Source organism: Branchiostoma floridae, chromosome 8 (genome assembly GCF_000003815.2).
Source record: "Branchiostoma floridae strain S238N-H82 chromosome 8, Bfl_VNyyK, whole genome shotgun sequence".
In the NCBI taxonomy this organism is placed as follows: domain Eukaryota; kingdom Metazoa; phylum Chordata; class Leptocardii; order Amphioxiformes; family Branchiostomatidae; genus Branchiostoma; species Branchiostoma floridae.
In genome coordinates this window covers 3,627,598-3,644,570 of record NC_049986.1, presented here as the reverse complement: position 1 = coordinate 3,644,570, position 16,973 = coordinate 3,627,598, and the positions used below count along the sequence as shown (strand labels likewise).

Genomic DNA, 16,973 nt, shown 5'->3' with positions numbered 1-16,973 from the left:
CCCCCCCCCCCCCGTTCTGAATAGGGTTAAGGAGGCTATTAATATCCAGCTGGAACGTGCGAAGCTGAACCGAAATGAGTGTTGGGAGCTGCCCAAGTCCTACCTACCCTACTGCGCAGGGAGGCGGGGGAGGGGGCAGATGATCTACGCAAGCCTGAATTAGTTGTCGTGTTCTCTCGCAAGATCGAGACTAGGTCATTCACCGTAAGCAAGATGGACTGTCAGCCATCGACAATTTGGAGGTATGCATCTTACCTTTAAAAAAACAGTCCTTGCTTGAAGAAAATTTGGTTTAACTCTATTCTTTGTCCGTAAGTTTTGTATGCTTTTATTTTCAATCAATGAAGAAAGACAGTGGCTGCTGTCTGAAACGTGGGAATAAACTTTGTCCATATGTCCAGCAGTATGGATTTATCTAACGACATGTTTTACCTACATCTTCGAAAGTTTCCTCCTTTATCTCGGAGCAGACTCCGGTGTACTGTATTTTCTTCTTTATCCTCTATGTCAACGTTTAATTGATTCCTATCCTCTTGTTCGTTCCTACAATCACCTTTTGTGCCTTTTTCTTCTTCTTTGTCTCCTTCCTTTTCTTTCTCCTCCATTGCAGGGTGGGGAGGGACGTCATTGGGTGCTGCAGGATTCATACATACAAGGAATCAGAATCATATACTTCAAACATCATACTCTAAATATAGTTCTTCGTACATGTAGTTATGGTTCGCTTGTTTTCACACGAGTACCGTAGACGGTTCTGTGTTGTTTAAAATATTAGATTCCCTTCTACATGAATTAGGAAGAAAAGCCAATCCTTACCCATGTTTAGAAAAGAAAACACTATGACCATGTATGATCGAAATGTTACTTAAAATGACAAATAGTCATATCTGGAATTGCATGTGAATTCATGCCGATAAAATGGAAGAAAATGTTTTTTGTCTAAAACACGTAATTCAACCGGACATATCTGCACCCCAATGATAATCCTGCAATCCTTTGTTAACCCTATTCAGACCGGGCTTTTTGGGTCATCCCTGGACCGGGGGGGGGCTTTTGAGGCCCTCCATTTCTAAGTCCTATAACTCTAAAACGACGTGCCGTAGGGCCACCAAATTTTCAGGACATAATATCGACATAATATCTGACAAGTATTTGACGTTTGACGTTACGTTGACGTAAGATGACGTAATTATGACGTCATGAATTTGATTATATTGGCCAAACCCATGAAAAAAGGGTTTTTCTCAGAAAACTTCAAGTTATGCTAAAAAAATGTAACAACAAGTGCAGATAACAGAATAATAATGTTTATTACGACTTGTGTTGCCAATAGCAACATCGATAACGTCAAAATGACGTCACAAAATGACGTCATGCACATCTAAGGTACGAGTTGGGCTCCGCCATATTATATCCACCACATTGAATTTTTAAAAATCCTTTTTTTGCAACAAATAATCACAAAAGGCAATGGAAATAGACTAATTTCATTCATTTAGATGGTTTGTGATGAAAAAATACCAGGTAGTTACAAATTCTGAGGGATAATTAGCTTGTTATTCTTGATCTTGCCATACGGTCCGCCATCTTGGATTTTGGGCTGATGACGTCATAAAATTAGCATAATTTATGCATATATAATTATGAAAGATATGCTAAATAATATAAGATTTTATTTATGTTACAAAATAGCAGTAATATAACAAATAAATATGAAAAATACATTGTTAGAACCAAAAATAGTGATTTTTGGCAAAACAGCCTGTCAACAAACGGTTGCCATGGCAACAAGAAAAAATGGAAAATTTTTCAAACTTCGTAATTTTTTTGCCAACAATATTTTAGGAAAACTCACCAAATTTGGTGGCTCTAGCGTAAGCCGTTCTGGCGTTATAGGACATCGAAGTTGCCGCGGGCCTCAAAAGCCCCCCCCCGGTCTGAATAGGGTTAAAATCGTCCTACCAGTATATAATTTTTTGTTTATCCCGCACTATAAACTATACCTTACCAGACTAATTTTAAAACTTATGCATATGGATATGCAAAAAATAAGTTTGCATAGAATTCTTGCTCATACGACCTCTCCTCCGCAAAGTGGGTTTGGATTGATATTTCATTTTCCGTCATTATAAGAGGCTGACATAACGTTATCTCTATAGGTCATATATATTCATACCTCAACCCCAAGCAGCCACATGTTCTAAGGTAGAATGACATAAACGACCAGGTGGTAAATGTGTTATAGTACATAGTACTGCGTATGCCTAGATGATTGAGTAAAGATAACGCTAGACTAGTGTGTAAAATGGTTAGCAAATGCCAGTGTAAATATTTTTATGATTGTTTTTAGTTTTGTATATTCAGTCGTATGTTCTATTGTGATACAAGTGAGTAGGTGAATATTTTCTAATGTTCTGTAATTTATGAGTTGTGAATAAACTGTGGGGGAAAGTAGGAAATAAATAAAATAAACGGCCAGGTAGACTAAGATCACTAAGGTATGAAAGTTAAAGCCAAAGCTGATTGAAGTCGTAGACTTCAGCATGGTTTCATGTCCTCTCAACAAATATACAAATTTGGTCATTTGCAAAACCATAATTGTCCCTGCCCATTGTTGTCCCATTCCTCTGCTAGAACAAAGAGCCAGGTTCATTTAGTATGGTAAATATTTTTGAAAGTTAAGACAGAGATTAAACGGGGAGTATTAAGCATGGTGTCATTATGATTTCTCATCAATTTGTCAAAATTCGTAAATATTCGTAAAAAGAATTCATATATATTACTGTTCTCGTCGAACCAGGTCGCATATTTACTGAGTATGATGTTTCTGTCATATATTTTGCCAATAAATGTAATCAATTTTTCTAAGAAATGCAATGACATAGATTTCTATACTAGTACGTCGGTCGAGATCAAAGTTAGCTACATGTAAAAACATATGGACATCCGTTTATCCCTTCGTTACTTATCTTATTCTTAAGTTCTAGAGATTGCACCTGAAAAAACTTTGCAATTCTCATGTTTCTTGTTTCCGCCCACAAGGGCTATCTGCTAAGTTAAACCCAAAATCGTGAACATTTAGCTTGCCTAGAATACGACTTTCATGGCCAATAGGGCGCCTAAAATCTATTAATGTCAAGGTTGTGAAACACCTCGTTACATACCAAGTATCAAGACAATCCATTCAAGCATTTTCGTGTTATCGTGGTCGCAGGCACCAAACATGTATGTACGAACACACACACACACACACAGACACACACACACACACACACACACACACACACACACATACACACACACAAACACACACACACATACAAACACACGCACATGAACACGCGCACACACACACACAACAACAATCTTTATTGACACGACAAAAGTACAGCGACTTTCGTAAGGTCTACGTGCACATACGCGCGCAAGCGCGCGCACACACACACACACAAACGTTGCAGAAAACATTACCTTCTTTGTCGTCGTGAAGAGGCTGAGGCATTGTTTGTGATATTTCAACCGGGATATTTTGTAAAGCGTACTTACAAGGGCAATTTCAGCCATTAGTGAATGCTGATAAAATGCAAATGATATGCGTGACGTCATGTAAATTAGTCTGAGACTATGAATGTCTTCTCACATCATGGGCGATAGGACATGGATTTTTTGTCGAAATTGCTGTTGTTTTTTTTGTACGTATATACTCAACACACACTGTATACAGTACAATCGCACTGTGTACTCAGTCCATTGAATGAAATAATAAACAAGCATTCTGAACTTGAACTTGACACACTGTGTACGCCGAGCTCGAGTCTCAAGAAATGCTCAGTGTGGGCTTCAAGTAGCTTAGTTGTCGAATTAATTTGTTGTTGTGGGCGAGGGTGGGGGTGGGGGGTCGATAGAAACCTAAAACAAAATTCTAGGTCATTGATACACAATTCTAGGTCATTGATACAAAATTCTAGATCATTAATCAATAACCGTTCTTGCTGACATCAGTTTTGCTATACCTATGTCCTATAGTGACAATACCACTGAGATTGACGTTTTCACACTCTCTTTTTCTTGAAGCGGAGCTCATAAATGAATGGCGCAGATTTTGACAACAATCGGATGACGTTTGCGATGGATGTTCATGAATATTAATTGGAGCAAGCGGGGTACTAAATGTCGCGCACCTATTGGCTACGCCGTATTGATTTACTGTTCCTGGCCCCACACACGTCCGCTTAGTCATTTGCCACATATGGTGATACGTTGGCATCCGGGGCGTAGAAAATAGACGTAGAAACCCCGACAAATTGGCTTATAAATAATTTCGAAGTGATTTTTGGTCCAACAATGATAACGGGGTCCTTATAGTAAATATCTCATGCACTATCATGCCAAATGACGGGTCCTTTGGACTTAATACCGGGGCATGGGAGGCATACAGTTTTGGCCAGAAAATGGCTTTAAAACGTCCTTACAATCGGTTTCAAGTCATCTATAAAAGAACAGAAAGAAACTTCTGGGGATATTAGTCCACTCTATATTTGTGTCAAATTTCAGGCCATTCCGGTCCAAGAATGACGGAGATAATTGCTCTTAAACTTATGACAGTAGAAAGAAGAAGAAGCAGAAACATTAGGCATACAATATTTATATTTCAGCCATACATAGTATGGTGAAATATATTGTATTCGTAATGTTTCTTCTTTCTTCTTCTTCTTCTCCTGTCAAATCTTCAAAGTGATTCATCTCCGCCGTTCCTGGACCGAATGACCTGAAATTTGGCACAGGGGTAGAATGGGCCAATACCTTGATGATTTTTTGTCAGTTTTTTCATATCTGCCTCTAAAATGATTTTATTGAGATTTTTTGGTCAATTTTAGACCAAAACTGTATATTTTGGCCCCTGTACCCTGGTATTACAACCAAATGAGCTGAAATTTGACAGAGATGTGCCTTGATAATGCCCCCATATAAATTCGATAACACTTTTGGTGTACAGTACAACAAAATGCTTATTTTTGCGATTTTTTGACCAATTTTTGACCAAAAAGGGACACTTTTGGCCCCTGTACCCTGGTATTACAACCAAATGAGCTGAAATTTGACAGAGATGTGCCTTGATAATGCCCCCATATAAATTCAATAACACTTTTGGTGTACAGTGCACAAAATGCTTATTTTTGCGATTTTTGGCCAATTTTTGACCAAAAAATGACACTTTTGGCTCCTGTACCCTGGTATTACAATTAAATGACCTGAAATTTTGTATAGATAGGCATTAGATACTTGGTAACAAGATTCAAGTAAAATTTTTGACATAAACAACTTTAAAATGATTAATTATGGCACTTTTCTGAGGGGAAATTTGTTTTCTTTTGGCCTCCTGACGTGACCTTCCGTGACCCCGCACAGAGCCACACCTGTGCGCGTCAGCCGGAGAGTTAATTGAATCAAAGACCTAGCCAATCAGCGAAGAGGAGGCCAAAGGCTAATTAATATTCATAAGCGGGGCCTCATGATCCCGTATATAGCAGTGTTCCCGCCAGGGGGAGCGAAGCCCGCCTAAGGCTCTCGCATTTTAGACTATTCAGAAGGCTTTATATTGTATCAGTTCTTAGGGGCATATCTATGATAATCGCAGCAGTCACTTAACTTCTCTTCAGGAGTTTAGCGTAACACTATTTCAGGTCAAACCGTCAAAGGCAACTAAAAACAAACTTTAACGTTACTGAGTTCAACAGTACTTATAACTTGTTATCCGAAGTTGAAACGCTAGCGATGGTATTTTCGCTGCGCTGTTAGCTCCGTGCGACTGTTGTTGACGGTCTTATAACGGTATATTTTGCACCCCTGTACCCTGGTATGAGTAACATTTGGTATAGATAGGCATAAGATAGTTGGTAAAATGATCCAAGTAAAATTTTTGGCATAAAGTACTGTAAAAGGCTTAATTACAGCACTTTTTTTTAGGGGAAATTGGTTTTCTTTCGTTCTCCATGCCATGACCTTTCGGACGTTCACCCCACAGAGCCGACATCTGCACCTGCGTCTAGCCGGCAGGAAGAGTTAATTCAATGAATGGTTCAGCCAATCAGCGAAGAGGAAAGCGAAGGCTAATTAATATTCATAAGCGGGACCACACAATACGTTAACTTGAAGACTCAGGCCGTACAGACTTCTCGCCAGGATTTTTTCAAAGCGTCGGACAGGGGTCCGGGGGCCGCCGAATGTCCCTGGCGGGGTCCAGGGGCAGGGCCACTGTGGGGGGTACCCAGGTAGGCGAAGCCCCCCCCCCCCCCCGGAAGCTCTTGCATTTTAGACTATTGAGAAGGCTTCTTTTATCAGTTTTTTTAGGGCCATATCTACGATAATCGTAGCAGTCACTTACTTCTCTTCAGCAGTTTGACTTTAAAATATTTCGGGTCAAAGCTTCAAAGACAACTAAAACCTCATAAACAACAAACTTTACTTAGCTCAACAGTATACAAAAATATTGTACGGGTTGCCATCCTTAGTTGAAGCGCTTATTTATAGCGCTAGTATCTTCGCTGCGCCGTTAGCCGCCGTGCGACTTTTGTTGACGGTCTGATATCCCTACGTCGCCGCCTCGCTGATATTCCCACGGACATGTTTCAAGAAAAATACCCAGCAAAAAACGCTGTTCTGCGTCAAATTCTATTCTATAAAACATGTGGGACTCAGTGTTACAGTCTAAATATTTTGTAGAAGCACCGCTGTAGGAAAGAAGGTCCAAGCAATGTAAAACATCACGTAGCATGAAGTTCGCTGTCAACTGGCACACAGCACATGACTGTTTGAAACTCTAAGTCTAATCAACAGCCGTGTTTGATTGATAGCCGGCGGTCCTTTGATGAAGTCGGCGAAAGGTGCGTTAGTTAGAAAATCTGCGTTTAGTTTTGATACGTAATTATAAGTTAGACAGTGGCGAGAATGGTTATTTTCTCATCAATATTTCTCTTCAGAATTATTTGAACTTAATTGTACATCTAAACAATTGGCTTACCTGTGCAATGTTTATATGATTAATGATCAGTGTACTGAAATCATGTGTAACGTATGGCTCCTAGTCAATAGATCAGCATTTTCTCTATAGTGACCACCTGTCTATAGTGGCCACATTTCCTAGTGCTGTTGTTGTTTGACATAAACTTTGAACATTTAAATTGTAAGTAACTTTAAACTGCCAGAGTTTCAGCCCAATAAAACACTCTCAGCGCCAGGGTATGAACAGACTGACCAGACAGACGAAAATAAATCCTCGAACAAGGTTCAATCGTATCTTCCGGGTCTGGCAGGAAGTTGTTAAACTAAAATAAGAATAGGCTCGATGGCTGATTGCATACAAAGTAAAACAGTTTAACAGTTTTACAGCTTGAAGAAAACAAACGCTCCTACAGTACCTGCACCTGCTTGATAATTATTAAATCGTATGCCCTACTTGAATAAAAAAAGTTCACTGCAATAGTAAATGTACCCACATCACAAGGAGCTTATACTTTTTTAGACTTACACCTAGTTATCGTACTAAAAATTGTTAATGACATTACATGAAGTCATTCAACAATTTTCAGTCATGATGAAAATTTTCTGAATGGAAGGTGTGATTATTGTCATTTTCTGAAAAATAGAAGCAAGCTCTGTTTTTACCTGGAATCAATTCACAATACCAGTCCACTGTGGGGGATAATGTACTGTTAAGAGGATGTTCCATTTTTGCGCAGGGGTGATTTGGAACAGTCCAATGTTGCGTGGGAAGGGGTATGGCTGAAATATGCTGTATTTGCTCTTAAGCAAATGTCGGCCTTTCTAGTTTCACTCCGTACCATACCTACGAGTGAAAATATTAATGGAAAAAGTTACGAGAGGTTTGATGCCTAAGACACAACTAACACAACAAGAACAAAAACAAGCAAACGAACTAACCATGATGATACAAAGAGTTTGCGACGCTATGACTGTCCACTGTATCTGCCAATTCATAAATTGAATTCCCTTGACCTGGAATATAAACCGTGACTTAAGTTGGTGTTTATTTGGTGGATTCAATATAACGTAAATCCTAAAAATACTTTACTTATTTTGCAACAGATTGGAGTGAACACATATTTTGTTTTTAGCATGCTGATAGAATGCAAATATGAAAGTAATAAAAACAGTTAGCACTAGTGAGTCCGTGCGAATGTGTTGAAGAAATTTCCACGTTTTTTATTCTTAGGCCTTGTTTTCACTCGACAAAATCCATACAAATCAATTCGCACGAATTTGAAGAAGTTGAATTTCTGTAATACTTTATCTTTATTTTGTATCTGTGAGTTTGATCGCTAAATCGTGTCTCGTTGTTTGCCGAGTGCGTCAGAAGAATGTGCAATAAAGTTCTTCATTTATGTTATTTTTGTACACAATTATCGAGTGGCGTTTACAGTGTGCTGACAGTAAACCACGCCCTTGCTTCCATATTCAGTTATCTTCAAGAAAGGCCATAAAATATAATCAGCAAAGTAGAGATTTTTGTCATCTCTACCAACTATCTGAAGAAAAACGTTTACATGAAGACAGGGTTTTAAGACTGCAGCGGGAGTCGAATACTCCACCAAACAGATTCTTTTGTAGCGAAATGGACCATTGGTTTTTGTGTCACCCATTACAAGTTTCAGGTTTGTACTTTTCTATAACTACATTTTCCGTACCGGTACCCACGCCTCGGTGCAGCCGTTCCTTAATGCTCATCTCGAAGCAAATCTATTGGAGGCAAAAACAGTATGAAATGACTAAAGCTTAGGTCCCATTTCCAAACCGGGGCCCGGCCGGGATGTTTTAAGAAACGAGAAATCAAAATGTATACCTAGAAAAATGTACACATATCATTCCCATGTATCTTATTTTGACATCTTGTGTATTTTGATGTCTTTAATATAATTATTTTCGCTTCCGAAAGCTGCCCTGCCGGGCCCCGGTTTGGAAATGGGACCTAAGCCTTAGTCTTACCTGTGGATATGTGTCCACCCTGCTCCTGCTGCCTGGACATTGCTAAACTGACCTGCAGTCTGACCAACAGTATATCCACCCAGCAGACCAACAGGCTCAACAAGACAATTAGCCTATCAAGGAATTAATATGAATGATTTTACACAGAATGGTAAACTGCGGGGGTGTATAATTAAGACACCGATTTCGAAGCCACGCCCCCTGTTTAATGTCTAATATCTCCGTTAGAAGCAGGGCTTGTTTGACAAAAAGGCCGAGGCCGCCAGACTATCAAAAATGTGAAATGAATACGGTTTTACCTTGAAACGTCTCAGAATGGGCCAGAGAAAAATGTTATGACTTTTTTTCTTTAATGTATTTATTCACTGATTTAGTTCTTTTGTGAGGAGTGTGGGGTTTAGCCGCGGCAAGGGAGTTATAATGCAGAATGGCTTTTTTTAAATTTCTAAATTGATTATGAAAAGAAATTAATTATTATTTATTGATATCAAACTATTTTTGACCAGCTAAAATAAAAAAGGGTCTCAAAGTAGCACATAGATACGTACATGTAGTTTGTTACCAAAACTTGATGAGTTAAAAGCAGACATGAGTTTACTGGAGACTTTACTCACTTACTCACTTACTCTTTGTTATTGTTTCGTATGATGGAATAATATTTCAGTGAATATTAACATAATAATTATGATAACTGAATTGCTCGACTACTGTAGTACATGTCAAGCGCTATACGTACAATGCAATTAATTGGACGATAGAGCCACCACACACGTATATATCAGTTAGTTCCTCTTTGCTTATACTTGGATAAACCTGCCACCATAGATGATTTGTAATACGGAACTTTGTCTATGGAGCGTTTATTAGTTTACATACCACGTCGTAAGAATCGCTCAATCAGTATCTGTACGTTTTACGACAACGAAAGAAACGTCCTCTTTGATTCCATTAAACCTGTACATAATCGCATATAGTAGACTCTGCAGATGTAGAAAGATAACCACTTTTCTTATATCAAATTGTGCCTTATTGCTTCGACCTGTACTTAGCTTGTTGTTCAGCATAAATGTATAATAAAGGTCTTTCATCCATTCAAGTATCAGCATACGCCCCCTTCTCTAGAGGTGAACCGTTCCTGAAGTTTTGTCTCCAATACAATTGTCATTCATGATTTCTGGTGTGAATATGATCTAAGTGAGATCGCGTGGCGCAGCGTATTTGCCTCGGGACCGAGAGGTTTCGAGTTCGAATCCGGCTGCGTGTCACCGATCTTGTGTCCTTGGGCAAGGTTTCAGACAAGACGAAAAGAATGAATGTCCTTGAAAAGCACAATAACTCAACGTCAAGTTAACAACGCCACGAAACAAAATGTTGACAACTATTGCAACATCTTTCCATCATTAGTAAGGAATACTTCTGTCTTAATCAAGTATTAGTATAAAAGTAGCATGAGAAACTTTAGATCTTTATTACATGTGTGAAAGTTATAAAAAAAACCCTCAGCTGTGGTATTCACGTCTGGACTGCGTTTCTATATGATGGAATTTAAGAGTACTTCAAGAATGTTGGAATAAATGTTCTATTGTCAACGTTCTCAAAATCTTAGACTGTTCCTTTACAAGCGTTGACTTGGCGAACCATAGCAGATAGTCTTCCATAGGTAACAGAATGGTCACAAACGTATACTCATGCTGTAGTGAATTATCAAGTGACTGACAATAGAGTGCAGTCCTTAAGTACTAAGTTAAAGCAATTTTTTCCTCCTGACAACTATTCACATACATACTGCAAGCATCGATTTCCTAAGAGCTCCCTATTTTTATAAAGGCCCTTTTTTCAAGTCTTAAGTATGGGTTTCTATGGGATGATTGACAAAGATCAAACCCCAATTTTGACGAAAAGCAATTGAGAAATTAAGTTACTAAGGCTACAAGTTGCCAAACAAGTATCCAGAAACACATTGCAAACGTAGTTTTCAAGCTCAACAAAATGCTTTTAAGAGCTGGCAAGTTGAAGTTTGTGCAATAGATGTTCGCATTATAATCTGTTACAACTGGCTGTACGGAAGGGGGTGGGGGGTGATGTGGGGGTAATGCTTTATAATACAACTGCTTCCTTGTTCATGTTAAATGTCGAGTGCCCGATATAATTTTGGATTCAGAAAAATGTTACTAGCAGAACTGGAATACCCTCCTCTGGAGTACAGTATGACTTAACTTGGGGACCCTGTGCACATCCAGGTCGACTGACGCATAAAGAAGTCAGCATTCATCTTAGGGAGTCTTGAGAAATATCCTGCCGTCGAAAGACCAGGCCTGATTGACCGACTCCTTTGCCTTTGACTCCGACTTAAAAAAAGATCGGGGATCTACATTGTAGCAGGAAGAACAACAAAGAAAAATAGTCAAATATAAGAAATAACACAGTTCGAAAAGCCCAACGTTATGAAAGGGCGTAGCAAACTGTCGTTTAGAAAGAAAGCAATTTACACATATTTCAAACAAATAACATTGCATTTCATTGATCAAAGTTGATGATGTATTAAACTTGAAGAAATTAAACAATTCAATTATGGGTTAAATGTGACAAAAGACATTCCCGATGAAATCAACTTATAAATTGCCTAGAAGCTGGAGGACTGTCACGAAGAGCTTCATACATTTCCTGCCGTCATTCGCGCTACTATTATGATCCTATGAACCTGTTTCTTTACTTCTCATAGAATTATGATAACCTTTGACAAACCTTTCAGAGGGGAGATTGTCGAGAAATACATAGGCGATGGTTTCATCTCTATATTGGTGAAAAAGAAGAAAGATTACATGCATGCGTCGTCATTATTATAAGACCACGTTTAATTAATAGACAGTATTCAGAACACTACTATAACATATGCATGAGTTGTGAGTGTACATATAAGGGTAAAAGACATATAAGGGTAAAAGACAGTGTGTATGGTATCACTCAGATTTATGCTCCACAACAAGGTCAATCAGAAGAAGAGAAAGACACATTTTATGACCAGCGTGAGACAACCATTTCCAAACTACCTTCCATGAAATTTAAAGCACAACTTCCGATTGGTTTTTAGCTATTACGCCATTATACTGTAGATTAAATTTGATCAATTTTCTTGGAATTTTAATATGGGGATGCATTGTAATGGTAGTTGATACTTGTCATGGATAATGTAATATCAATAACTGTACTTAAATATATATTTGTAATAGCTTTTATTTATTATAAGTTATGTAGACGTTTTCTGCGATTCCGTGGGTCAGCAATTACCAATGCGAGTTGCCTTGGCTGACCAAGTGAATTGAATTGTTTTCATTGTCAGTAAATACAAATACAAGTACTACTTCTGTAATAACTACACAACTCAATGTCACCAATATGCAATGTCTGGTGTTTTTAATCTGGTCGCCTTAAGCTTTAAGAGCATTCTTATGATGCAATCACCATCATTTATTAACTCTCTCCATACAGATTGAGGTATTGTCTTTCTTTGAACCTCAGGTTGGATTGTGATGATATTTGATATGTGGATAGAGGTAGAAAAGACAAATATCACTTGGATAAGCCTTCTCACACTAGTTACTACAATATGTTAAATTCAAAGTTAAAGTTTAAGGCCCTCAGGTGTCACCAGTCTCGTCTCTACCACTGTTTCGATGTATGTAGCAATGTCCGGGGGCCTTCAACTTTGACAAATTACCCAAAGTTTTTTTCACTCATGCATGCGTGCGCGAAGGCTTATTCTGGGCCCATTTATACTACTGCATGTTTTTGTATTTTTTCTTGGACATGCTACGGGTTTACATCTATATATCTAATAGCTTTACATAGATTTATAAGGGAGAAACTGTTTAGGTTTGGGTGATCGGGTCCCTTAGTTAATGTAACGAGGACTTACCCAAAGTTATCAGGACTTCACACAGGGTCAGTATTCGGGAGGGTCCGGGAAGACGGACGCCCACATACCGACCCTTCATCCCCTGACACGAGACGGAAATGGACCGTTGCTTCACGTTGATATAATGGTCACCGCCACACTTGGGGTTCTGACTGACCATCGTGGAATCCCCGATGTGGATGTTGAAAGGGTTGAGTCGTATCCAAAAACTGCCCCGGCGGTTGAAGATGACCACTCTGTAGATATTAAAAACAAGGCAATGGCGGTTGAAGATGACCACTCTGTAGTTTTTAAAAACAAGGTAATGACAACTAAGTTTTACTTTATATTCGTATGAACGTTCTTGGCCATTATGTAAAACGTAATATGTATGTAATATGTATGTAATGTAGTCTTCACTAGAAAAACAAACAGGGCAAATGAATCCAAGGGTAATATAAGCCTCTCTGGTATCTCATTGCTTAGAAATAGTACCTCTAGCTGCCATCTGAACAATACGATAAGTCATCCAATGAGCGAGGGCATTTTTAAATGTGGAGAAGACTCATTAGACGAGATATGTATTTTCAAAATGCATGTGTCTCCTCGACACGGAGGATACAACAACAGTCTAAAAACTCAAACCTGCATGAAAATTTTGTTTTGTGATGGTGCGTATGCAGTGTTGTGGGGTTAATATGGTTTGGCATTTCCCTGAATTCTATCATAATGATTGTTCTTATATATCTACCGATGGTAACTGGTGAGATCCAAAACTAGACCTTTCTAGTGACCTCACCATTTCATTTTTATTTCCTATTCTTACACCTGCACCTGGCACATATCCCTAATGTGTATATAATGGTTCATTCCATACAGAAGTGACAGGGGTGGTCTTTCTGCTAGTTGTAGATCTGCTTCATATCCCTAATGTGTATATAGTGATTTACCCCGCACAGTGGTGACAGGGATGACTAATTGCCGCAGCTGGGTTGCTGTACTACTTTACCAGATCAACTAGGACCACTCTACTCCTGTCAAAAAGGGGTGTAAATATTTTGTTTTAAAAACAAATCACAAAACTGCAGCAAGCTTCTAATGCACGCTATAGCACAATAGCTAAAAATATCTACCTCCATAGCAAACGTGATCGCAATCCATCCAGAGGTTCTAAAGATATCGGCCCGTAATCACAAAGATCCCTACCAGAATCAATACCTGAATTTTTCATGCAGGTAATTAACTCTGCGCCCCAGGCGCCACCTTTACTTGGAAAGCCTACGCCCCTTGAGACAACCAACCACGACTTCACAGACGCTCTTACATTTCTGTTCGAAGACACAGCTTGTGTGGAGACACCTAGGATTTAACAGATCTGAGACACAGTTTCCTGTCAACAAAAACATGGGAGGAGTCTGGAGCGACACCTTTGGTTTGATAAAGGGGTTGGTGTACGGGCCTCACATGCTGAAGTCTGAAGATGAGTACCCCACTGCGTTCCGTACGAACAACGGTGTGCCTGCAGTAGTACTGCTGAACCGAGACACCATTCAGTACGTTTTCAACCCGGAGATGTACGAAAAGGAGCCGTTTTACTTTGGGTACCTCGGCACAAGCAAAGACGTGATGAGGGGACACTGTCCTTCTATGTTTCTCAACGGCGAAGAACATCGTCAGAAGAAGGCTCTCCTGATCGACGCTTACAAACAGGGTCAGAAGGCTCTTCCCTCTGTTCTCTTTAAACAAATAAAGGCGCACTTTGGGGAGTGGTCCCGACTCGATGAGGTCCCGGACTTTGAAGACAGGGTTTTCCACTTTTTCTCTGAGGCCCTGACTGAAGCCTTGTTTGGGAGGAAAGTCGACGGGCAACTGTGCCGCACATGGCTGAACGGACTCCTGAATGACTTCAAGACCTGGATTCCAATGCCCTCCATGGCAAGGAAACGCAGACTGGCAATAGAGGCCATCCCCGTGATGTGGAAAGCCATCGAAGAAGCGCCCAAGTACTAAGAGCTCGTCCAACTTTGTGACACCCACGGTGTGGAGGCGGAAGAAGGTATCTTCACCATTCTGTGCGGAACAATCTTCAACGGTATCGCCGCCGAGAGAGCCGCTATTGTCTCATCTGTCGCCCGTCTACACACCCTCAGCGACGCAGAGAAAAATGAGATCATTCAAACCACCCTCCAAGTCCTAGAGAAACACGGAGGCGTCTCGGTGAAATGAAGACCCTTGAAAGCTTCCTACTGGAGGTCTTGCGGCTTCACCCACCCGTCTTCAACCTCTGGGGTCTGGCAAGAAAGGATTTTATCATTTCGCCAGAAAAAGAAAACATCCAGGTTAGTTAGTGACTATATATCCATGCCTCTGAACAATTTATTGCCTTCGCAACCTTGAGGTTGCGAAGGCACTCAGACGGACATTAGATTTCTGTCCTTCCTTCCGTCCGGGTCGACCATGCCATACCGAGCTAGCGAGATATTGTACATGTACCCTGCAGATTAGTTAATATGCTTTGCCACCGTCGTACTGAAGGTTTTAGCTGTTTTCACCCTGGTTTCGCACCCTGGGCAACGGTGGTAACATCCCATTCAACATCCATATCCGGAACCCTGTCGCAGTGTATTATGGGAAGTGTGAAAGTCGTCTATGCTATTAGGGGGTCGAGAAACATTGGACAAGTTTAGAGCATAACAACGTTACAATGCCAGTCCGTTCATGTATCTGATGTTACAGGTTCTTGAAATCCATGTACGCTGGTCTAATTTTCGTATTCCGCGGGCCAAAAATATCGGAATCGTATTTGCGCCGAAGCAGCAGATAGACAAGGTCAATAGGGGTCAGTGGACGACTCCATTTTTACCAAGGTAAAATGTCGCAACAAGAATTTTGATGTATAGCATTAAATACAGTGATTTGGTATAAAAACGATTAAAATCAATTAAATATGAACATTATCTATCTGAGAACCAGACTAAGTTGGATTTTTGTCAAAGAAATAAGCCTACGTTGAGAAAATTTTATTTCGATGTGACCATCTCGGCATAATGGCGCATGCAGACAAATCAAACCACTTTAGGTCCTTTGGCCTTCGTGAATAAATGAAAGTTTTTGTAGCGTTTTGATGCTTAGAAATGATTCATTGTGATCTTTATTTGCTCTCTGCCACCAATGGGCCACAGCAATGTAACATAGATATACACTCAACAAAACAATGAAATCATAAATAACTAGACACAAGTTACAAATGAAATCAATAAAACAAAGGCCAATTGTACATCAGTCAAATAAAATGAAAATATGATCAATATAATGGCAGAACCAAAACCATAGTTATATTAAACTTCATGAACAAAAGAGAAATCATAAAACTTAACAAGGACATGAGCTTATGTGGAACAAATAACAATTTTTCAAATGAATAACTAAATCAGAAGAAACAAAAACCATGTAAGGGTTAGTCCTCACAATTAGTTATATCAAATTAAAATAATTGCACATCAACACAAAACAAATCATCAGTCAAACATAAGGAGGACAAAGGTTCATGAACAAAGAGAAATCATAAAACTTAACAAGGACATGAGCTTATGAGGAACAAATAACAATTTTCAAATGAATAAATAAATCAGAAGAAACAAAAACCCTGTGAGGGTTAGTCCTCATAATCAGTTATATCAAATTAAGATAATTGCACATCAGCACAAAATAAATCATCAATCAAACATATGGAGGACAAAGGTTAAGCGGACAAGGACGACAGACAGATCGGATGGACATTGATATGTTTGTTTCTTAAATTGAAGGCATTGTAAATAAACTTTCCTAACTGTCTTATTAATGTTGTAGTAGGGCCTGACATTAATTCCTTGAACTTGTGTGGGTCCGGTCGTGTGGCGTAGTATTTTGGCAGGTGTTGTGTTCTTAAACTGTGTAAAAATGGGCATTCCATTACAAAGTGATACTCGCTTTCAATGACACCTTCTAAACAGAGAGGACATGATCTATCTTGTCTGTCCACATTTGTATGTCTACCTGTTTCTATACTTAGCTCCGTGTGATGCACATCTCAGCT

The 16,973-nt window shown here is 39.4% G+C and overlaps 1 protein-coding gene across 1 annotated transcript in view; it reads right to left on the bottom strand.

Annotated features, from left to right (window-relative positions):
• The window catches only part of LOC118421126 (pulmonary surfactant-associated protein D-like), a 17,391-nt gene extending 4,312 nt beyond the window's left edge, over positions 1-13,079 (bottom strand). Inside the window, exons 1-2 of the mRNA XM_035828287.1 lie at positions 12,920-13,079; positions 554-634 (exon numbers count right to left, since the gene is read on the bottom strand). Of these exons, the coding sequence (XP_035684180.1) occupies positions 554-634; positions 12,920-13,079 (241 nt within the window). The remainder of the gene's footprint in view (positions 1-553; positions 635-12,919) is intronic.
• Between the last annotated feature and the right edge of the window lie 3,894 nt (positions 13,080-16,973).